This window comes from Falco punctatus, assembly GCF_963210335.1.
Source record: "Falco punctatus genome assembly, chromosome: 3".
NCBI classification, from domain to species: Eukaryota; Metazoa; Chordata; class Aves; order Falconiformes; family Falconidae; genus Falco; species Falco punctatus.
Genome location: NC_137582.1, coordinates 62566778 through 62592128, shown reverse-complemented (window position 1 = coordinate 62592128; position 25351 = coordinate 62566778). Strand labels below are relative to the sequence as shown.

At 38.8% G+C, this 25351-nt stretch overlaps 1 protein-coding gene across 4 annotated transcripts in view; it reads left to right on the top strand.

Moving 5' to 3' along the window:
• SPIRE1 (spire type actin nucleation factor 1) overlaps positions 1-25351 on the top strand; it is a 133588-nt gene that overhangs the window by 90726 nt on the left and 17511 nt on the right. For 2 of the 4 annotated variants that reach the window (XM_080378100.1, XM_080378098.1), the window contains exons 5-10: positions 2699-2782; positions 3839-4003; positions 10150-10236; positions 10623-10752; positions 14318-14359; positions 21446-21609. In XM_080378100.1, the coding sequence (XP_080234226.1) occupies positions 2699-2782; positions 3839-4003; positions 10150-10236; positions 10623-10752; positions 14318-14359; positions 21446-21609 (672 nt within the window). The remainder of the gene's footprint in view (positions 1-2698; positions 2783-3838; positions 4004-10149; positions 10237-10622; positions 10753-14317; positions 14360-21445; positions 21610-25351) is intronic. The other 2 variants (XM_080378101.1, XM_080378099.1) reach the window with 1 other exon arrangement.

Genomic DNA, 25351 nt, shown 5'->3' with positions numbered 1-25351 from the left:
AGCTTAAGAGGCCTTCCTAAGCACTGGCTGCAAGGATAAAGCACTTGATGTTTTGTTTTCTCCCCAGTCCTCCAAAGCTTTCTAACTTATATAATGATGGAAATTCCTTTCCTTTCTACTATTCTCCACTAATTGCATGATGAGCTGTGTTTAGAGGTCTGAGCTGGGTGCCAGGGAGGTGAATTAACTGTCCCTATGAAGTGGGTGTCTGTGTCGGTATGAGGGCAGCACCCAGAGTATTCAGCACTAGGATGAGGAGTAAAAGCAGCCTGTCTTTGCCAGTAGCCTGTGCTTGTATCAGCTTATTTTTATCATAAAACTGCACTTTGAGAGACATATCTCTTGGCTGGCAGGTTTTGCTCTTGCAACTCTCCAGCGCGTGGTAGCCAGCATCACTTACAACTGTGCTTTCTCGGGTAGAAACTCCCCCTCTAGCTATGTTCCATGTTCCAGAGAAACTAATTAGATGATTGCCTGATTTGGAAGATCTTTCAGCTATTCAGGGTTGAGTTTCCCCCCCCCCCCTTCTTATTTTCTGCTGTTAAGAAAACCAGGTTGTAATCTTTTTAGCTTCATGAAATATTTATGTCAGTCAAAGGCATCAGCCTTTGGGCGTAAACCAGCCCGGTAAACTGTATGGTAGGGACCATGCTTGCTGAGATGGGTAATTGCCGCAAGTCTTACTGAACAGTCAAGTAAAAGTTAAGTAGCTGGAACACCTTAATTTTTAAAAAATTAATGTGTACCTTCTAGTGTGGAAAGGAAGAGCAAATCTGACAGTTGTGAGCACATTTACTGTTAGTGTTAGCTTTTTGATTACAAAAAGGAAAAGAAGAAAGTATAAGAATGGTTTTATATTTTGCAGTTTTTCAATAAATGTTAGCAGTTTGCAAGAAAGCAAGTAATTTACAGTTCACAGACACTGTATTTGAAATTATTACGTCAACTGTATGATACAGGAAAGAAGAAACCCTGGATGGCAACATACATATAAGCAAGGCCTTTATATTACTCGTTCTTTCCATTTTTCTGGGTTTTTTTTCCCTTGGAAAATAATGATTGCCTGTAAGTGTCAGACTGACTGCTGACCGCAGCGGCAGGACCAACACAAGTTTCCATAAAGACATTCTTTCCCAGTTGGGTATCCTGAGGTGATACTGCAAGTCATGCTAAAACATTTCTGCATTGTCCCATGGTGTATTTGCTTCTGTAGTGTGGGTGATCTATCGATTTTTTTTAGGGTCTTCCTGTAAATTACGTATTTTATTTTTTATAGGGCAATGGTAGTATTTCTTGTTTGATATGAAAGCAAGTGTGTTACTTAAGACAATAAATAACCCATCTGCTCTCTTTCCAAAACCTTTGTGGTAGCTGACTCGTATGTGCTGTCTCTGTGACCAGGTTTGGTCGGTACTTGCGGTCTGTTGAATGTGCAAGCTAAGCACTCTTCCAGTGCTTCCATTTCTTCCACTGGAATGTTAGTAGGTTTGGAACTATTTCAGGAAATCGTTTTTACAGAATACTATTTTTAAGTTTTTTGGGAAGCTCAAAAGCTAAATTGAGACTGATGGTTCAGTTCTTTTAAAGGAAGAGCTTGAGTGCTTAAAAGTGAAGAAAAGACTTTTGATAAATAAATAACACCTGTTAGACCTCTGATGTATTGCTTTTGTCTCATAAAATATCGGAGGATTTAGTTATCCATTTTGAATACATTAGTGAGTACTTAGAGAACAGATGAAATTAAACATTGTTAAAGACTTGTTGGAAAACTCTCTGTAAAAGTGGAATGGCATATTGAGAATTTTTTTGTACTGTTGATTTCAGAATATTTCAATACAGAAGTAAACAAAAAATAGCATTTTGAATATGCAGTAGTTTATGTGTAGAAGAACATGTCTGTAAAGCCACAGCCTTCTAAATCTTTCACTTGCATTTTTCTTTGTGCAGGCTTGCCTATTCTTTGTTCTGCTGTAACTTCATTTTTTCATATTCTTGTTAGTATAAAAGCTTTTTTTTGCCTCTTTGTAGACAATATTTTCCATATTTGCATCATCTGATTTTGTTCATAAATAGCAGGTTTTACCTTTGAAAGATCTGTTTCTCTTCCTTGCATGATTTTGTTACTCAGATTTCAGAGTCTATAGCCACGTTACAGACTTCTTAATTGCAATGTATATGCAAGTCTGTCATTACTTGATTTAGAGGGTTTCTTATAGTTTATTTCTCCTCACAACTGACTTTCTGGGAATTTCTTCTACAAAAATGAGCTGCCTTGAATTCAACAAGTAATAGTAATTTTAGTATGAATGGGATCCTTACCAAGTCAGTAACATTTTCTGTGTTACAGCTTAACAGACCTGGTAGGTGGTTGGGTTTTTTTTCTGTGCATAGCCCAATTTTAGGAATATTAAAATTTTTATGTATAGTTTTTCCTCTGGCATGCTATTATCTGAGGTACTTTCATACTCAAAAATTAAGTTTTTTTTCCCCCCCAGCATTTAAAGTCCACCTTGTAATTAATGGAAATATATTCAAATAATATTTCAAGTTACTTTTACAGTATTACTATTCAAGTCATAGAACATAGAGTAGAATACCCAAACAACATTATTCAATAAATGTCAAAAAATAAGCTTCAGTTTTACTTGAGAGTAGCGCCAACATTCATTTATTGACTCAATTTTCTTTTCAATGGCAGAATTTGAAGAAGATTCAAGAAATGGACAAGGAGGCAAGTGATGAATCCAGCACAGATCTTGATGACTTAAAAAATGCTGACTGGGTAAGAAACAATGGAATAGTGATTCAGTATCATTACTAGTATTTTATATTTCTTCATAATGCTTACCTAAAGTTCTTTGGTTTATGTTACAATCAGCGTCTGGGATTTTTTACGTATGAATTAATAGTAACTCATGACAAGTTGGAAATAAATGGAGTCTCAACCTTTCTTTGCAGACACATGAAACAATACAAGTATCCAAGCATTACATTTTTTTCTTTAGACTGTTTTCATGGAGAACCTTTTGCAATTTAAAAAGACTGGACACTTAGACAGATATCATGCTGACTGCCCTTCAGAGGGGCAGTCAGGCAGTAAGCAGTCTCCAACTGAGTTTCTCCAATGGTGAAAGAAAAACGTTACAGAAAAACTCTTAACAGAAACTAGCTTGGTTTATTTTCTAGTTACTATTCTTCCTAGTTCATAGAGGATTATTATGAGTATCTTAGAAAGTACTTGATTTCAATCTCCCTATCTTCTATCCATCACCTGTTCTTCCTCCTCTTCAGCTATTCACTGCCCAGAAAATGGGAGGGAGGTGTTACTTACGTGGGGCTTTTACAGGCAGAGCAAGAGGAAGTTTAGTGCTGAGAAGATATTGCTAGACCTTAGGATTTGGAGTCTATTCCAAAACTTCTATTTGAAGGACAACTGCTGGGAAATTTTGCAAGAAAGTACTGGGCCTAAGGGAAACAAATTTTCGCATTCAATCGCTGTTTTAATTCACGTACTATTAGCTATAAGTCTAGAACTTCCCTGACATGCTTGCAGTATACTTGAAATGGAAAAATGGTGTAAGAATTTCAGATGCTTTTTCTTTATTATCTTAGACATGAACATCACCTGAAGTGTGACTCTGCACTCCTGATGAGTTGCAACAAAGTTTTGTTACATTCATGAGGGTTAAAAATAGGCTCATATAAAACAAAACAGGTTTTGGTTGATTTGTTAAAAATAAAATATTTGGTGGTGTTCTGAAAGGGGAATGAACAACTTCAGTTTAATCAGAGTTGGTATTCAAGGATAAGGTATCAAATAAAATTCCTCTCTTTTCAGGCTCGTTTTTGGGTACAAGTGATGCGAGATTTACGGAATGGTGTTAAACTTAAGAAAGTTCAAGAGCGTCAGTATAACCCACTCCCAATAGAATATCAGCTCACACCCTATGAAATGCTGATGGATGATATTAGGTCCAAACGCTACACCTTAAGGAAAGTCATGGTAAGTCAGGAGAATCACTACAATCTGTCAAATCTGAAATGTTCTTTTTGGGTTTTATTTTCTTTTCTTCTCTTTTTTTCTGAGGACCTTGAAATTATGATTTCATGTAATGTTCGTGGGTTTTATATGGCATCTTGACATAGTACATTGAGGGGAAAAAAAGAAACCAACAAATGTTGTGTATTTTGTTTTCCATATGTCAGGCATTTAAAATTCTGAAAGACATATATCATATGCTTGAACAAATGACTTGTGTTAGTTTTATGATAACCTTAAGAGTCATATCAAAAGTCCTGTCATGCTTTCCACTGAGAGATTGTTTTAGGCTTTTCTTATTGGGGAGAACATTTATCTTGATTTACAACATAAATTTTGCAATTCCAGAATGGAAAGTGCTACTGTGTTGTTACATGAGTGAAACTGTGATGGGAAAGGAAAACCTACAGTGATTGAAAACTTATATTACCTACTACCTATATTACAGTGTTTGAAAACTTACGTTAGTATGACCTGTTAGGAATTTTCAAGGAATACGCTATGTAAAAAATGTTAAATCTACAATTTGTAGAAGTCGAGCTTAATTGTTTTCAGCGTATCCTGTCACTGCTTTCAAGTCAAGACAATATGCCAAATCAAGCTGGAGAGTGTTGATGGATCTCCTTCCCCTAGATACTCATAAAGGTGCATGTAAAATTGACTTGAGGCATGCTTTTTGTCAGAACTCATTTGATATTTACTGGTGTCTCCTTGTTCTTTCTTTCCTTTTGGTGTATATTGTGTTCAACATTAAGATGTTCTTCCTGATAAGCTAGCAACTGATCTAAAGGGCTTCTTATCCCTAGTAGGACTTTTTAAACCTTTGTTAGAGACATGTGTTTGGTCAGTGTCAATATTTATACCTTGCACTTACTTATCTTTGCCTGGTTTTGGTTACAGTGGAAGTATTGTCTTAGAATATTCAGTGATCAAATGCATTTGAACAAAAGCAAATGTATTTGCTTTCCTGCCTAAACCTCACACAACCTTTGTTAGTGAGAAAGCCGTTGTTCCACCAGAAAAATTCAGAAATGGGTGTGTGGAGGGAGACAAGAGAGACAGAAAGCATGTAATTTATTCTATCAGAGATCATTAGCAAAAAGAATAAAAGAGGAAAAAATTGGAACAACTACATGGGGAGCAAAATGCCTTTTATATATGAGCTAAAAGTACTTTCCTAATCAAGATCTGGGTTAGACTATCAGATTGTATTTGTTCTCTGTGGCAGATGTCGCTTAAATGTTGAATCAGTAGGGTAAAATGCATACCCAGGTAATGATGTTATGCCTTTCTACTAACAATTCAGAGAACTGTGCTGAGTGTTCCTCCTACCCACTGCAAAAGAGGAACATTCTCCTGAGGATCTTGATTACTCTATGCGATCAGGATGGTAGTTTTGTTTGAATGGGAACCCCTAGGTCATCTAATTTTGCTTTTGTCAGACTAGCCTTTAATTCATCTTCTACTGAGCAGGCTCCTGCCTCTTGAGAAGAGATTTTCTTCATTATATGGTAGGTCTTGGAGGCACAGCTGCTCCTGTGCTCATCGAGACTGTTGCTGTGTATGAAATGCCTGCAAGCATCTACTTTTGCACTGCTATCTGGTCTACTAGGTAGATTGTCCAAAGTGACCTCTGGGCATAAATATGAATTTTGATTACTATCACCTGTGGGGCTGTCTGTGATGCAACTGCTGGTACAGCCTGACAACTGCTAATGATATTGTGTTAGAAAAATAAATTCTTTCATATTAGAAACCTTAAATTCAGTAACTTGGATTCTGCTGCAGGGTTTGCTTGAAGAATGTGCAAAGCATGCACAATGATAAGAGTCCAGCTTGACATGAAATGTGTGGAGCCTGAAGGATTCACATAGAATTACAAGTTCAATTAGACTGCATAAATACAGCATCTTCTAGCTGGCTGTCATGGGTCAAAGCTGATTGTATGTATTCCCATCAGAGAAAACTGTTGCAGTTGTTGAGAAGGACAAGAATCCTAAATCTGAATTTTAAGGCAACCTGGGAAAGATGGATTATGTTTCTTTCTTTCACTCAAAACAGATGTTTGGCAAAACTTTTCTTAAAAACATTTTTTGCTTTAAATTTATAGATACTATTTTTGGACTTGGTAGCTTGTGAAAATGCATTTGCTACTAATGGGAACAAGAGGTTAAACTTTTTAAGTAAATGGAATGCACCATGGAGTCTTTACTGTTCTTTTTATTAATATAATGCTATCTTACTAATACAAAGCAGAGCTGCCCCCCAGGTGACTGGTGCGTGGGGCTGTCCCTCCCCAGGGGCAGGGCCCTGCACCCCCTTTGCTGAACTGCATTCGGTCCCCCCCGCCCAGCTCTCCAGCCTGCCCAGGCCTCGCTGAAGGGCAGCGCAGCCGCTGGGGTACCAGCCGCTCCTGCCAGGGCTGTGTCACCGCCAGCCTTGCTGAGGGCTCTGCCCCTTCACCCAGGGCGCTGGTGAGCCCGTTGGACAGGGCTGGGCCCAGCGCTGAGCCCTGGGGAACCCGCCAGCTACAGGCCTCCAGCTGGGCTCTGCGCTGCTGGTCACAGCCCCTGAGCTCTGCCATCAGCCAGCTCTCGATCCGCCTCACTGTCCCCTCATCCAGCCCGCACGGCCTGAGCTGACCTCCGGGGCTGTTATGGGAGACAGTGTCAGAAGCCTTGCTGCGGTCAAGGTGGGCAACGTCCACCGCTCTGCCCTCATCTACCCAGCCAGTCATTCCATCATGGAAGGCCATCAGGTTGGTCAGGCATGATTTCCCCTTGGTGAGTCCATTTTGACTGCTCCTGATGACCTTCTTTTTCTCCACATGCTTCAAGACGATGCTGGTCCATCATCTTCTCAGGGATGGAGGGGAGGACGACCAGTCGATAGTTTCCTGTGTTATAATACTTTAAATTCACAACAGAACTTTATCATGAGCTGTTCTGAAAACAATTGTAGCATGCACCCCCAGTCTCAGTGTCAATGCAATTTAATTTTAAATGAAAATTTCTTGATAGAACAAAAACAATGTCAGTCTCATGTTGCCTATTATTTAGAGACAGCATTCTCCTACTTAATGCTTCACCTTTTATAGTAAGACAAAGAAATGGCTGAGGAATTTGAATGTCAATGATAAGTGCTGTATTTTTTGTGAAAGTCGTGTGCTATGTACTTGTTTGGGATAACAGTTTTTAAAGCTGGGTCTTCAGCCAAAGTTTACTAACTACCACTTGCAGTTGGTTTTTTAACTGCAAATCCATATTTATATATTAAAATGTGATAGTAGCAGGTTGTGAGTAGATGATTACATGGTAGTTCTTCTGTGCTTTAGCTGTTTAGGTCTCTCAAATTTCTGGCTGATTTCTGTAATCATTGGTTATGCTTTCCCCACACTGCCAGTTTAAATGCATACTGCTGTACAAAAGCTGGTTTACGTGAAGACTTAAGATGGTCTTACAGTGTTTGGAGATACTTACTGAAATACGAGTTTGCAGTTGGGGCCAATCTGGTATGTAAAAGAAGAAACCAAAAAGATTATTTTATTGGTTGGGTTTTTCCCCTCTGCATGTATCATGGCTACATCTGTACAATATAGCTATAATTTAGACTTTAATCAAGAGCCATGAATTTTAATTAATTAAAAGTAAGAGATGCATGTGAAATTGCTCATTACAGAGCAAGTTTGAGTAAAGAAATACATCTACTGTGGAAGAGAGGATGAAGCTTCCTTTTGGTGTTTCATATCAATATTTTGTTTGGGCACAGAGTACAAGAAGGTAGGTTCTGCCTTCTGACACTCCTGCTCGTGGCTTGTCGGCTGTGAAACATCCGCTTGCTTTGCCACCAGCTCCCCATGTATCCTGTGCAAAATCACTTAAGCAAATCTTACATTTTTCCTTTTCCAATCAAATAGGAATACTAATACTAATTATACCCTGGTGGCATTAAGTCAGGGTGTAGAGTGCCCTGAGGTGAAAGGCTCAGAGCCATGTATTATTTATTTCCTATTGTCATGCAGAGGGTTGTTCCTAAAGGCTGGAACAGCGATTATCAGTTTACAAAATGGCTGTTCTGATGGTAATAACTCTCAGCTTCAACTATCAGCTTTGACATCTGAAGAACAGTAACTCAGAGAAGAGACTTCTCATTTCATTAACAGTGCTGTGAAGCAGGCTGGCCTCAAAAAATTGCTTAGTCTTTAAACAGAAGAAATCAATCACACTACTTTGGAATAATTTCTCCTCATCATAAAATGTCAAAATAACATTTAATATAAACCTTTTCAATTTTAATTTTTCTGCAGTATTTTTAGAAAGGTGATGCATATTGCTGAGTTTAGCAGCTTGGTGTTTTCTGCCAAGCTATATGAAATTCATTCTAAGAAAGCTAAGGGGATGGGGGAACAAATAGAATCTGGACCGTGTCTGAGATAAGACACCTCCAGAAAGAGTCCCTGGGAAAGCAATGAAATGTTCCCCAGGAGGGACTCTGCATCTGCCTCCTTATCAGGGAAGGGATGAATCCTCTCCAGGAAGCTGTCGTTCTGCCTCAGCCTGGAAACAGGGCATGTCTGAGGTGTGCAGAGCTTATATGGAAGCTGCATGGCATTAGTGAAGTTCAGTTAGTGATCATATTCAGGTGACCTTATAAGCATTTGAACCCGTTTTTCTGACAGCAGCATTCATTCTGGTTAGCAAAGTGTACATGTGATTTGACAAACCAGAGCTGTGTCTTTATATATATTTTCTGGCTACAGAGATTGTATGAATCTTCCAAAGAGTCTTCCAAAGAAAAATAAGCCAACTGACCCTTAAAAAAAAAGAAAAAAGAAAAAGAAAAAAAAAAAAAAGAATAAAGAAAGTGCTGAAATTTGGGACAATTAGGGCCTAAGAAAGATAGTGTCATGGGATTTTCTGTCAAACCGGAGGACAGGGCTGATAGCCAGCTACCCTGTAGTAACAGAAGTACCAGAAGGATGTGTGGCATAGGATGCTCTCTCATTCCTGACAGTGTGGTTGGTCACTGTAGTGTATGAAGACTGAACCCGACAGGTGGAATTTTTGAGAAAATCCATACACTTATTCCCATTTACAATTTATAAATTCTTCATATGATAGGAAAACTTCTATTAGCTTCTTTTATATTCTGCACATATAGTGAATTGCTGACTCTTTCCTGTGTTGTCTTGTATATAGTCTTATGTTTAAATGGGTTATCAAAGTAACATACTGTGTCTCTGGAGAAAACCAGACAAACCAGCAAACAATTCTCACCCAGCCCTTAGATATATAAAGAAATACATGATTTACAGCGAGGAAATGCACCTCCTGTACTCCCAATGGCATGCCAGGGCATTCTAGTGATTTACTTTCTAGACATATTGACAAACTGGTTTACACTCGAGTAATCTTTCAAGCACAGGTGGAGAGGTAGCTATGAAGTCATGCTCAGGGCTTCCCTCTCCTTCTGCTGGAATTTACTCATGAGACCTCTTCATGGCCAGAGCAGCAGAAACAGGTGGAAAAGACAAAAGAACGAAGGGAACGAAGTTTTCACCCAGTGCTACAAGCAAATCATTGGTGATTGCACCAGGTCTAGCTTTGCTTTCACATCAGTGCTATTAATTGGTAAGGAGATCAAGAAAAAAGAGCATCCATGTTTTCTCAGAGGCTAAGAAGAGAGTATTAGAGACTGTGTAATGGTTGGCAGTGACCCACGATTCAAATAGTTGTTCTTAAAAATGCCATTGGCAGGTTTTCTTCCAAGCAAGATATAGTCTTCATCTGCATTCTCCCATAGACACGATTGCAGCCTTGACATTTGATTTAATCATTTCAAAATCCTAAGTATTGCTGATTAAAGCTGCTGCAGTTGTGGTTATTCTGCAGCTATCTGCAAAGCTGAAAAGCTGTTATCTACATTTTTGCTTGCCTGTGCTCTGCATATGGATTGTTGCTCTGCTCAGGACTGGTGAGTTTTATGTCGGGTGCAGGTGTCAGAACACTGCAAGCTCTGTGTCAAGGTTGTGAGTTTTCAAATTTATCTCATCGTCTGTGTGAATATGAATGCAAAACATGGAAATATATATTTCACTTTCTCCTTTCCAGGTCAACGGTGATATTCCACCTCGATTAAAAAAGAGTGCCCATGAAATAATCCTGGATTTCATCCGATCACGACCTCCATTAAATCCTGTATGTAATCCAGTGGGCTTCATTCCTAAGAAAAATAGGGCTTTTTAAAGCATGTTTGGGTCCAGGGAATATGTTAAATATTATGTTTTCTGGCATGGGCTTTCAAAAATACCATCTTCTGGAATATAGAATTCAGTCTCTTAAAAGAACAGTGTGTAATACCTTGTACCTACCAATTAATAGCTGTTAAGACCAGCAGCACTTTATCTCTGGGAAATCGTGATGAACAGGGGAAAAATATAATCCTCTTTCAAATTTATATGAGTTTTACAATTGAGTGCAAGTAAAATCACATCACAACGTTCCACACTTTTTTCTAAAAAAGTGTGAAAACTACTTTCAAGAAGTACTGTTTTATGTAAATATGATTATCTTTATATCTCGAGGCCTCAGCAAGAAAACTTAAACCAACCCCACCACGGCCACGCAGCCTTCATGAAAGGATCCTGGAGGAAATCAAGGCAGAGAGGAAGCTACGTCCAGTCTCACCTGATGAGATAAGGCGTAGCAGGCTGGGTAAGCACATTGCTAGTTTTTATGTGCAGCATCCACAGAAAACTTCCCACATAAGAAGCAAAAATATTAGTGGTGTCTGTGCAGATGTCATGGAAGGTAAAATTATTCTCATCCCTTCAGAAAAAGAAAGAACCTATAGGCTTTGCTAGGGCTATGCAATCTTTGTGCTAAGTTATATTTAAAAATAAGATACTCTATGGCTCAGCTTGATTCCCTTCAAGTTTTTAATGTAAATATTAGATAAATTTAATGGCATTATATTGCTTGTTGCACATGACAGTTAACGTTATATTTGCTTGGAATGGAATAGGTATTGCTTCTCCCCAGTGCAATATTCTTACGTGTCTGCAGATGTTCTTTACATGTCTTTTTAGTTCATTTTATTCTGTTTCCTGTTGTTAGCATCATCAACTTCCTTAATTTAGAATATGTTTTTATTTCTTTGCTGAATCTACTGCTTTTATTTTGAATCTTAAGTGCTTCATTTTCTAAGTTATGGTACATGTGATTGTATATATTTTCAGTGGGTATAATTCAGACTTGCACTGCAAAGCATTTCATTTCTGCAGTGTATATTCAACAACCCACTATGAAATTATACAAATATTATGCCTTCCAGTGATCACCAAGTTGCATTAGTTCAATGGTTCTGAAGACAAAAGCATGACAAATACAGTCTTAACATTGTGACTTACATTTCTTTAAGAGCACGGTATTTATCTGTATCAGAAAAACCGAGCTAGCTGGATTTTTGAAGAGCAAAAGTGGCATCTTATGGCTGATAAGCATGAAATAATCCACATATATACTCCCTGTTGTGGCTTTCTGCAAAATATTTGTGCTTGCCACATGTGCTTAAAGGCACTGCTCCAGATTCAAGTGGGTTGTGACAACCCATTGTCTCTGGAGAAAAACAATTTCATCAGTCTTGCTTTGTTGCATTGTTTTGGAAGTGCTCAGTAGAGTTTGGTGAATGCTTGGGTGCATTTTTAAAAGCATGGTGCTTTGAATATTGTTTCTTTCGGCCTTCCAGTTTCTGGTTTGGATTCAGTTTATGCTTGCTGTATCAATTAATGTTTCTAATAGGCCTAGACATTTTTCCAAATGCAGGATGCTTGTAAAAACGTGGAATGATTCCTTACTTTTCTTTCAAGCATTCAGTTTCAGTATTTTAAATGTTCTTCATCTGGGAACTATCATGTCCTCTCAGGGGCTTCAAATCTGATCTAAGAGACCTTTAAAATTTCTGATATAAATGACATTAAACCCATTTAGTAAATGGTTTCCAAAACCAATGTTAAATTTTGGAGTATTGCTGGTTAGGACTTCCCGGGCTGATTTCAGGGCACAGCCTCCAATGAGGGATACCTGTCTTCCACCAATTCTGTGTTTTTGTTAAAGAATTACATTTTTGAGTTTCAGAACTGTGGTAAATCTCCTTCAGTCCAGTGAATTGTTTAGATTAAATGTCGTATTACTGGAAGTGTAAAAGAGGATGCATGCAAGTTTTATTTCCCAAGTGTTTGTTTGCTGCTGGCATGAAGATGAAAAAAGAGCAAAGGCCTTGAAGGTAGTTTTTTCTTATGTTGAAATATGAGGTTTTGTTCTTCCTCACATTGAAATGATTGTTATTTCCAAAGCTCCTTTTAGAATAAAGTGTGTTTGTGCAAAATTCGGAATGGAGTAATGCTAGTGACATTCAATATGTTACAAATAGATCTGTTGTGTAGTTTAAATGACCACTGAATATAATCTAGCGTAACAACATGTAAGGTAATGAGGTTTAAGGATTATAAATCTAATTAGAAACACCATGTGGGACACATGCACCATCTGGACAGAAATATTTGTTGCTATTAAAAAGAAAAAGAAAAAAAGAGCATTAGAGTGAAATATTTGGGAGTATAAGGTACATTGAAAATGTCCCAGAGTTATTCTTTGTTGCTCAGTTTCTATCAGTCAAGAGTATAACTACACTTGACTACTGGGATGAGGGGGGCTGTACTCTTGCTGCTCCTCCTCTGCAATGTGGGTGGACCTTTGGCACTTGTTCACCAGCAGCCACAGGCTTTGTCCCTCTGCTCTGTACAACACATGCGTACAGGTAAGATCTTTACCCTGAGCTGCCACCAAGAAGAGCCAGCCTGTGGCTGGCCACTCTCAATCTAAAACTTTGGGGGTTTTGGTAGCTTTCTCACAAAGGGAGAGGTTTGAGTCAAGGAACTGGAGTGAGCTTTCAAATGACCTCATTAAATTATTGATGTAAGCTACTGAGACAAACACAGCCTTGAGGTACATGTCCCATTAAAAGCATGGATTTGTGACTCAAGCAAGTTGAGCTAATGGAGCTTGGAAAAAACTTTGTTTTGTGTACATGTTTTATCAACCTTCAGTTAGAATTCAGCATTGGCTGGTAAATGCCCTTATGCTTTAAAATGTATTTGCCTATATGCTGAGTTTGGACAGGGATTTAGATACTCTTTCTGTAGCCGTTTTCTGTGGCTGATGTTGTCTGGTTAATGAACTGCAGGAAACTCCCAAATCTGTCTCTGAGTGAGCATTCTACTGTGTTCACCACGTAGATTTATTCTCATGAGCGAAACTTGTCCCAGCACAACCTTTTTTGAAACATCTTTTAATGCAGTGGTATGTATGGGTGACAGGCCTTTCATACCAACTTGCATGATTATCACCTGTCAAGTAAGACAGATAAGCTGCTACCAGTTTTGACGTGTTCTTATACATTCTTGTTGCTGGGCTTGGCCTGCTTATGGGATTAGTGCACTAAAATTTTGTTTTCAGTTGAAAAATATTTTGAGTGTCCGCTCCCTGAATTACATTGTTTAATTGGTAATATAGGTAGGTCTTCCAGAAATAAAGAACATATGACCACTTTCTTGTCTAGGAATAAAATGGTTAGAGGCCCAGAAAAAAGAGGATAATATTATGGATAGATTTGAAAGGCTAAGTCCACCTAAGGTTTGCAAAAAGAACAAGAATCAGCACAAACCACACTGCGTTTGGCCTTTTCGATCCTCTTCAAGGAAACTACTGCTCAAGCTTAGCTTGAGTGTCTCTCTTTATTAGTTTAATTATAATCATTGGAGATTATGCTTAAAAAAAGTTAGAAATATCTTTATTTCAGGTCACTGAAACTTGTGTGAAATGTGGCTTTGTACTTTTGAGATTTTTTTTCAGCCTTCACCCCCCCCGCCCCCCCCCGCTATTCCCTTTCTCTCTTTCGTGGCATTTTAATTGAAAATATTCCATTTTTAAGGTACTTGGCTCTTGTTTTGGTATTTGATTTATTGAATTCCAAAAATCTCATTCTACAACTATACAAATATATTTGTAATTGCTCTGTTTGCAAGTCCTGTTTATGCTACTGTAGTTTTCAGACTTTGAGCTTTACTACAGTAAAGCAATAGTATGTCTGACACATTTTGGATTTAGGCAACAGAATCCAAAATGTCTCAAATGGAGTAAATCTTTTGGTTTCATTACCCCTCTGCTTTTCTAATAGTTGAATCATTTTCTTTTTATTGTTTTTGTTTCTTTTTTACAGCAATGCGGCCACTTAGCATGTCACACAGTTTTGACTTGTCAGGTAAAAGGTGCAACAACACCTGACGTGGTTATTGTGCTTATTGTGAATTTTGTTCCATCTGTTTGTTGAATTCCCATTTAAGAAAGAAACTTGAAGGGATTCTTCCAAGATATGGTCAGTGAAAATAAAAATTAAGATAAATTACTTATTAATACCTACATTTCCCTTGCCCCAAAAGGATGCCTCGATATAGGAAACAACTGTGTTTCACTTGAAATAGAGTGCTGGAATTCTGTTTAAATAAATAATCAAAATAAGGTGGCCCAGAGCTATTCCAAACTCTGAAAAAGATTGCAGAATACAGTGTCACCTTCAAGACCGATTTACTTACTTATTAATATGACCTTTGTGTCTTTACACTCACTTCTTGACTAGACCATCTTTTGTAGTACTTCATTTCTCACGAGGATCCAAAACCTAGTTTTGAACTTGTCTGCCTTTCTAGATGTAATGGAATATACCTATGAATACTAATCTAGAAAGGAACTCAGTTCGACTGAGTGTCTTTACGGTCAATGCTTTGTGAGTCATGAAATCAAAGACATTCAGTCAGAAGAGGCTAAACCTTCCTTCTTTACTGGTTAGCAAAAGAAGTTGCTAAGGTTTGCTGGTAATAGCTGATACAGCGGATTCGATAACTGACCCTTCATCAACCAGCTAATACAAAATCTAAACTTTCATCTTGGTGGGCCATTAATTAGGGCGTTACAGCACTGAACGTTAGTAACTGAACGTGTTCTACTTCAGAGACAGCAATGTCAAGAGAGAGTGTGTGCCTACTAGCCAGAAAATAAATTAATTCCTCCCTCATTGTACACTAACTTTCCAGGATTCTCAGGCCCAAAGACTCCGTCATTGAGGTTGGAAATACTCTACATTAGCCTTAAAGGTTTGTCTGCTGAGGAGAGCTCTTATGCTAGCTGTTACCTAAGTTCCCCGAGGTGACTTCCAAGAAAACAGTCTCCAAATAAATCTATGCTCTCATTTTGTGAAGAAGCAGCAGGAGCTGTACCTTCCCCCCTTCCTTCCACTTGCACAGGAACATCTCATCCAGAACTTCTGCAGAGTTTTAATCCTCTGTGTTTCTCTATGTACCCATTAACCTCACGTGGTTATTTTCCCCATAGGAAGGCATAATCTGAGTGAAATGCTAGCATATTGTGAAGTAGAAAGACCATATAGAACTTCTTCCATTACCATAATATAAAAAAATGCAGTAGTTTCTATAATACGGGAGCAGAGTTCACAAGTGACCTGTCTGTGAGCATGGCTTCATGTTTTGGCTGAGCCAAGTAAACAGCTTGCCACTGTCAAGAGGCAAGGAGGGGCTCTCACTGCTGCCTTTCCTCTGCCAAGCTCCCGTGTAAGTCCCCCTTCTCCTTTGTGCCAGTCCTGCTCATTTATTCCCCAGATGATCTGGTTAAACTCATGTAACCCAGAAAAAAATACTTACATTTTTTTATTCAGGTTTGTTTTCTGCTCTTTTAGTGATTTAAACCCGCTTACTATCTGATCAGATGATCAGAGAGCTGGCTGAGGGCCTGTGATCATCATGGGTGGATGGGGTAAAGGAAAAGGCTCTCTCCATCAGACGCGGTGGCAAGCTGTTAATCAAGCTCAAACCTTTTTGTGACACCTTATACTTACGATGTATCGTACAGCTACTACAGCTGTCTGGTGGGATTCAAATTATATATGTATGTGGTATCATGTTTTACTCCACCGAAAGCTGAAGAGGGTCCCCAGGGGTTCAGATAACACCACAAACAGGCAAACTTCAGTTTTCAAAAAGTATTGCTACTTTCAGATATGCCAAAAGTTCCTTCAGTTTTAAGACTATAAAACTGAATGTGCCAGTGACCAACAAAAGGAGAGGTTCAGATCTGTCCTACATGTGTCTGCTTCTTCTTTTGCCTTTTATTTCTAAGAATCCTGAGACATCCTCATTTGTTAAAATCCAAACAGTATTTTGTAAAAGCTCCCTTCATAATCCATTATTTCATCTCCATGTTTTTATTTTAAAGAAATAGTTTCATAGCAATCTATATTGTACTTGGATTTGCTCTTTTTTGACTGACCTCTGAAGAACTCTTCCTGTTTTCTTTATCCATCTTCCAAATGTGATTGTTTTTGTTTTTTCAAGTCATGTGGTTCTCAGCAAGTAGTATCATATGGCGTGACTGAGTGATCTGATAAGTTGTCTTCAGAAGTAAATTCAGGATGATTAAAACATTCCAGTTAGGTGGATGTGAGACACCAAATGAGCAGTACAAATGAATTAGATGGGTTGGAATGTCGACAGTAAGCAGATAAGCAGTACTTCTGAATGTTGTTGCTTTGCGTGCTTTTCATTTTTCCATTATTTTGGAGGCAGGGAACTATACTGTGCTTTTATCACTGTTTCCACATACTTGCTTTTTCACTGCTTTCATTACTCGCTGCTTGATGGAATTGCTGTCACAAAAAAAACCACAAACCAGCTGAAAAACAGAAGCGTTTCCTGCTAAGTGCTGAAGAGTGGGGGCAGGCATATATTTATTATGCTTGCTATCTGCGACTGAGATGATGCAGACCAGTTCTGAGAAGACTTTTGCTGGCACCAAGCTGGTGTAGTTGGTATGTCACCCTGGCCTGGCTCCTCATATCTGCCTGCTGTTACCCTGAAGAGAAGAGGAGGGGGGTGCCTGGGACCTCCTTTTACACTGCTGTTCTTACCGGTAGAATAGAAGGAGCAAGCAGGAGCCACCTGTAATGAATAATCTGAGAGGTACTCCGATACCAACAAGGGACAAGGCAGGCAATTGCCCACTCCCTCAAATAGAAAAGCAGTTTAAAAGCAGCTTAATTTCGGTGCACTGTGTTGAATGCAGGTCAAAATATCTGTCATTCCCACTCAACACTCAAGCTCTTACCTCAAAGCTGTATGCATGGCTGCTTTGAAGTTGTTACTACAGAAACAGTTTGTACATTTGGGGAGCAGGGACCAGGGGTGTTGGGTGCAAGGAGAGAAGAAAAAGGAAAGTGAAACATTTAAACCCAAACTTTGTGGGGATTATTCCTGTTGTTCCCAGCCCCCGTGAGGTGATGTGTATCTGTTGCCTTTACATGATCTGTGCCTCAGACCAGTGTGAGGAAAGAACTCCACCAGGTCCTGGTAATCTCTCAATTTAGGTAACGCAATAATAAATGTGATGTAAACACCAGCAAAACACCGGTGGTTTGCTGTGCTGATTTATTAGTTCTCATGTTTGGCTTCAACATCTAAGTCCATTGAAAGGAACAGTATATCTCTGTTATTCATTATGTAATCTTTCCCAGTGTATTATCATCATCATAACTACCAAAAAGTAAATCAATATTAACTCTGCAAATCGATTTTAGCCTTCTTTTAAACTCAGTGTAAAAATGATAAGGTTGAGGAGTACATTTGCTGTATAGAACAAAATTCGGGTTTCTGTTATTTTGTAAGGAGAGCTGGTTAGGAGGCAGACAGCATATGGTTACATGACTGCTGTGGTTTGCACATAATCCTACATGTAAATAAAGGCTCATTTCATCTTATCCTAGGGTGGGTTTCTTTTGTCTCCCCCTTCTTAAGGCTAGTCAGGGAAGACCAACACAAAGATCAAGTAATCAAAACAAGACATTCATTTGCCTGTTGTAATGATAGCTTAGAAGCTCAAAAGAAACCAAACATACTCATCCAGTTTTCAGGTAGTGTTCATTGTACTTGCTGCATGAAAACATGGGAGAAATGACACTCTCCTAGTGTGTCTGACTAATAAAATCTTAATCCCAGGCTGTTGCTCACGCAAGCCTTTTTTTAATATCATTTGAATCATCTTCAAAACATTTAGATGTTCTATGAAACTAGAGATTGTAAACCACTATCTATTTAAAAAAATAGATTTAGGGTTTTGTTTCAAAGAATTGTCCATTAATTTCTTCTGCCATGCATTTTCATAAGCAGTAGTGTATTGGTTATTTCTGACTCATTTATTGTTATTAATTTTATTTATGATGATGTACAATTATTTGCACCCAGTACTGTTTCTGTTGTCTGAGTACATCACTAAAATAGCTTAAACAAAGTAGTAACTTTTTGGTCTGTATCTGCTAACAAATTCTGCTTTTAATTTTGGAACAAGTTATTTTTGTTTGAAATCTTTTTGCTGAAACTGTACAATTTCATTATGCTTTCCTTAAATTATGGTAATCCATTTATTCATATGTATCCAGTACTGTTAAGTGCGGTAATGATAAACTGAACTTGAGCACTACTGACAAAACAGATTTTATAAATGGGATGATTTCTTACTTTACTTTTTGGGGGGGGGCTTTATTCTTTAGTGCTTGCAAGTTGTAAAAACTCCCTATTTTTTTTTTTCCTTTAGAGGAAGGAGTGTTGATAAATGACATTTCCTACTGAGGAGTCCTTCAAAACAAATACTAGGTTGGATTGTCTTCTTGATTCACCTAATACTTCTCAGGTATTTCGAGAAGACTTATAAACCAACATAAGAACAGCTCAACAATATGTATGAACAAGTCATACATGTGTGAATTTAAATAACAGTTTAGTCTTTGTAGATGGTGATTTACTACATCGGTTACCTCCAAAATGGGTCAGAAATTTCCATTCTGGGGCCTAAAGAAATATGGCCTAAATTCTTAGAAAACAAAACAAAAAAGCCCCAAAACAAACAAAACCAACAATAACAAACACAACCACCACTACCCCAAATAACACAAAAACAAAATAACAAAGCAAACAAACAAAACCAGAACAAAACAACAACAAAGCAACCTAACAACAGGAAACAATGTATGATGTACCCTGGATATCTGTTCCATCACCTCCCATAGTGCTAGGGGATGTCTTGTGGATATTCCCTTCTCTGTCCTTTCCCCAGACTTATCAGGTGTTTTTTTATTTTGGAAGGAAGGCAATACTGTTGGCCATCCCATCATTTATTCTCCCAGCAAGTCCAGCAGTGCTTACAGGCCATTCTTCACCCTCCCTACCATCAGGCAGGGGAGTCACCACTCAGGAAGTTTTTGGGAGAAGGGACACCACCTTTAGCTGTTGTGTTGGTGGTGCTGGAACTGCTTCATTGCGCAGTCTGTTCAGGAACCACCCTGTGCAATCAAAAGACAAATCAAAGGTTTTTCTGTTGCTCATTCGGGAAGCCCTGAGCTTCTTCAATCAACTGCATGCCAGCTAATTATGAGTTCTCAAGAAGTGGTATTGGCAGCAGGGAGGTGAGGCAGCTCGGGTTTTGTTTTCCTGTTGTTGCTTTCTGGGATTGTGTTGAGCAGCTGTTAGAGCAGGAATGCATTTGATGTGGAGGACGCCCATGCTGTACTCACAGAAATCTAGGAGGGGAAAAAAAAACACGACCTATAAGCCATAGTGCTAGTCAGGACACCCATTAGCAAAGCCTTTGAAGATAGGAACTAAGGGTTAGAGAGCCTTTGATTGCAACTCTTTGTAGGGAGGACCTGAAGGCAGTAACACTGTAGTGCACAGATTCATAGGCTTGGAATGTCACCATGACTTTAACAGTCCAAATAATCACCTTTTCTTACGCTCCCAGTTAAAGGCATGATTTATAGAGGAACTATAATACATCCCCTGTACTTTCTAGCTCAGTTTCCAGCATTTAACAATAACCTAATTCTTTAAAATATATATTGATTTAACTTACTCCTTTTCTTAATTCCTTTTCAATAGCTGCTCCAGTGAGAATGTTGTAAAACACACCTACAACTGCAACTGGGGCTTTGTCTAGACTGTGTAGTTTTGGTAGTGCAGGAACAGCCTTTATCAGTGCAAATTTGTTGTAGCAGCTGTGACTCTGTCTGTTTATACCAGGGCAACTATGTAAGTAACTCCAAATGATGTGTGAGTACTTACATTGTTGGCACCAGGAATATCAGGGTGATATCATTTCTCTGTCATAGTCCTCCTGATAACCTAAGGTACAAGTCATTTGACCTTCTGTGCCTCTTTTCACCACATATAAAAATGGGAATAATAACTCGTCGTTACCCTAGCTTTAAAATACCTGGAGGTACTTTGTTATTACAAGACTGGGGAAGGAGTCCTGTAATTACATGGGCAGAAAACCACATTTGTAGAAAGGCCAGATGCTTAGGCGTACATGCAAATGGGAGATTAAAAGCTTCTCTTCCTTTTCCCTCTGACATAATTTTCTTCAACTGGGATACTGCACTTTGTACTTTTACAGGGATAAAACTGATTTATCAGACCAAACTCTAAGCTCTCCTAAAATATCAAAGCCTAGGTCATTATCTTGATGTCTAAGCTAAGCTGGGCTAAGCACAGCAAACCCAATGCTTTACATTATCCAAGATGCATCTTCATTGCACACTGGCAGAAATCCCAAATAATTTGCTCAGTGGAGTTACATCCTTGTAAAACTCAGGTAGATGAAAATAGAGCTTGAGCCTCATGTTTGTGCAATTACGTGAAGATTTGACATCACAGATGTATTTTTAATACAAATGACCTTGCAAGCCTAAGAACTGTGCATGTTTTTGATGAACGCTAGTTGTTTAGCTCATTTTCATTACTTTTCCTTTACACTGCACAATGAAGTGTAATTCTGTCCTCACTGGAAAAACTAGGTGTACTCCTGCTAAACCTCCTAATTTCTGTGCGGTGTTGTCTTCAGATTCACCGGCAACCCACTTGTCCAGATATGGTTGTGCATTCTTCTGATACTCGTGATATAGTTAATTATAGACTATGAGTTGAAGAAAGAATATTTTCAGGTTTAATACAGGATTTTTTAAAAAAAGTTGATTGATGTTGGTCTGAGGCTGGTTTTTAGTATTCTGCACTGTTGCTTTTTCCACTGCTTGCATTCTTTCATATCGCTTCTGTACCACAAGCCATTGCCTGTACTTCTCTGAGCAATGTATTCCTAAAGTAAATTAATTGCACACGTATAACTACCACAATATTTTTTTTCCTTTTGTGTGTATTTCCTTGACAGTAAGATTTGAGAAGGCAAAATAAAAACTAGGTCCAAACACCAGTTGTTCTGTTTCTTTTGCTAGATGTATCTACACCAGAGGCTGGAAGAAAATTAGTGGATGCCTCTGTAGTGAACGGTGGCCTGGCACCGCAAGGAAAGCAGAATGGGGCCACACAAGTGACAGTACAACGCAAGAGACTCCTTAAGGCTCCCACGCTGGCTGAACTCGACAGCTCAGATTCAGAGGTAAAAATTCAGCACACAACTTGCTTGTCTATTTGTCAGAATTGTGTCTTAGTTCTTAATTTGCTGATCAGCTGAGAAGTGACTTTGCAGATTATCATCTGAATTTTCCATGACTGCCTTTTCAGCCCACAGAACTTTCAAAATATTAGGTCATACCTCAAAAAGGAGAATATACTTTTAAAAGGTTAAATACCAGTTTTGGCCATAAAGCCACTATTTACTTATTTTTCTAAATGCCCAGTATCTGTCCACTATGTGTATGTAGCAATTAGGCTTTTGGGAATGCAGGCAAATGTGTTGCACCCTTCTGGCACCCATGCAGGAGCTGTCACTAAAGGACTCAGATGTGAAGCCAGCCTCACTGTACCAGCTGTTAAATAAAGAGCATCAGCTGTGCCAGAGTATGGTGCAAATGTCAGTGCATGCATTCGCTATATAGGCTTGGGAAGTAACACCCAGCAAATGTTTCACAGATAGGGACAAGCAAATACCACTTAGATGGGGAAGCAACTTTGAATCCCAAATGTGGAGTTAAAAGATTAAAAAAAAAAAAAAAAAAAAAGCCAAAAACAAACAAACAAACCATAAAAAAGAGAAAAGCTTAAAAGAGCTCCCCAGCTTAAAAGCTGCATCCTCAAGAAGTAGCACCAATACATCCTTAAGAATGAGCTCTGTCTTTTGGACCAGTAGTATTATTGAGTTTGGACCTTCCTGAAAGTTAATCTGTCTGGAAAGCACATGCAGGCAGGGTTTATTCACAGAGGCTAATTTTAGCCTGAGGAAAGCAGTCTTCCCTGACTCTTTCTCTCTAGTAAATAGGGAAGGAGGGGTTTCCTGACAGGGTGCTTACAAAGACATCTAAGCTGAAAGATAGGAAGCTGGGGAGAAATACATGAGGGGAGAAATTTCTCTCTCTGCATACTTTCTTGATCTGTGAAAGATTGGCTCTCTTTATATTAGGGGTTATCCTGTGGGTGACTTGTGTGGGTGCATAATTTGGTGCATCTATTCTGAATGCAGAAGAGATTTGCATTCTGAAATCTCTCAGCAGTCTTTAAAATTACAATAGAGTCTATGTGAGGTTTTGTTAATATGGATGAAGCTGGGAAGGACGCAGGAATATTAAGACCTGTCAATGAGAGTTGGATCTTGAACTTACAGCTTCCCAGCTTATAGCTCTCTGCATCCCGAACCTAATGCAGCATTATATTTCACACGGAAAAATAAGCAGAAGTCAGTAAAAGAAAATTCTGTAAAGGGAAACATGAAGTGATTCGTGTAGGAGGGAAAAACAAGATGTCCGACTGTGACTATTGATTAGGGAGCGCTCTGTAGGCAAGCAATTCATATAGTATAAGCTCTGGAACGTACAGCAAAAGATAAATTAAAAATAAAACAGCCATACTGAGCTATCACAGAGAACAGATGCTGCACTGGTTTGAGTCAACAGAAGTAGCTGGTGAAGCAATTAAGACGATTAAAATGCTCGATGGTGAAATTTTGTGAGCTGACGAAGGGAGTGGGACATAGAACATTTGAAGTAAGTGAAGATAGCTCTGTCAGTGTTTTATTTCTTTCCTTTTACTTTGTACATAACACACAGAGGAGAGTATGTGTTGTCATCCTGATCGCCTATAAATGACTCTGCCACCTCTTTGCCTGCAATTTGAATTTGGCTTAACATATTTAGAGTTACTCCCTGGGTGTTAAATTTTGACAGTGTTATGCCCTAAATTACAAGCTGCAAATACCTGCAATGCTGAGCTCCAAACGAGCTATGAGGCAGATGCATTTTCTTCCCCCTGCATCCCCTTTGTTCTTCTCTCAGCTGTGTTGTGATGCAGCCTATGCCCCAACACTAGGGGTGGAAGGCCTGATACAGCCCTGTGCCCATTTGCTGGCAAAGTTGAATATTGTACAAACCAGTCCTGCTTTCTGTCCTTGGTTTTTTCTGCATCTCCATTAGAATCACAGTTTCAAAGGGGAAGCAGGAAGTGCCATTTTACTTTGTGTGGGTAAGAGAAGTAGCAAACTAACTGATTTTTTGCTACAGATACAAAAATGGTATCTTCCTAATGAAGCTACAGCTATCTGGACAAAAATCGTGTTACTAATATATTCAGATGTTTTAAGGTGACGCCTTTAAATTTGCAGCTTTCTCAGTACATGTACAATTCTAATTGTTTAGTCTGCTGTGGAAAAGTGCAGATTTTGTGTTGATCCAACCTCAAATGTAAAATGTCAGATAGTCTACTATTCATAAAAATGAGCAGCAGAGTGCCATGGTTATGTTTTTTTAATTGACGGCTTGCTTCATTCTTTGTCTTAGCTTGTTAGCATCTTTGGCAAAGGAAGAGTTATCTTCCACTCTTCTACAAAGTGTGAAGTTCAGTAGTTCCCTTTGTACAGGGGTTATTCTTCACAAAATTTAAATGTTTAACACTAGACTTGTGAACGTTGTTGCACCCCTTAGAAGGGGTATCAGTGTATCCATTGTCTTGCAAGTTCTCCAGTGGTCTCTTGAGGTAAACATGCAACATGAAAAGCAGTGATTTGCAAAGCTATCTTACCTAGCTCTGTAGCTATACTGTACTGGTTTCTGTAAAAAAACCAGCTGATGTTAAATGTGCTGCTCAAACTTCCCTAGAAGCTTCCTGTCGCAACCGGTTTGCGGGGTCACACTTGGTATGTTAAAGTGAATGTGTTGGTTTGGGATCTAAGCTGGTTTGAGTCCCTTTGCAGAATGCTATGTTGTGGCATATACGTGGGAACAGTGTACATCACGGTGTCCTCGCATACAGTGCGTACCCTTGGGCTAAGTATAAAGACGGAGCTCCTGATGGGAGTTTGTAGAGGCCTCTCTCCTGTACTGCATGGTGCTCATTGCGATGATCCTGCCAGCTTTTCTCTTCCGACTTGCTGTTACCAAAGACAGCAATCTTTCAGCCGGTGGAGGTTTTTCTGCTTATGATTTATGTAACTAAGGAAATCTGAGAGAGAAGGTCAATCACTTGCTGGATTTTAGAGCAGGTCACTTGTTTGATCTGTTAATCTTAACAACTTAAATGATGTAAGTCTCCTTGGTTAAAAGCATTCACATTAGAGCTAAAGAGCATTCACACTCAGTCCTTCAACTCTGCTCCTTTGGGAGGCTCCTGTGATGACATGCATCTTGCTGGTATCTGGTGGCTGAAGACAGAGGTTTTAGGTGAAAGCAAAGGATTTAATAATTGGGGTGGCATAATGCTTTAGATAGCTGAAAGGTGTTAGTCAAAGCCTGTTTCACTTTCATTCTTCTTGCAGGAATTGCTCTTGGCTGTTCTGATGAAACATGCTTATATAATGAATGAGATTTCTTTTAAATACAGAAGAAAGGAGAAAGGCACCATGGTTAGGGATTAGAGAACAGGACAGTGAAGATCAGATTAATTTCTCTTTACTTTGATCATGTGTATGAGTGGATGTCATTCCTTTGAAGACCAGAGGAATCCAAGTGTTGATTCCTTGCTAGTGCGAGATGTACAGTTGAGTTAACATATCTCCTGTAGCTGCAAATCCTTAAAAGTCCTTTAATACAATGAGGAAGATCAACAAGTTGCAGTGGATTCATGCACCTCTCTTCTGATCTTGTTCTTTCATGCATAGTTAAATAGAGTGAATTCCAACCATGTACCATTTATTCCAATTTCTAAAAAAATGAGCATTGAAAATTCTATTTACTCAGTCCTGTGTAGAGTCAATG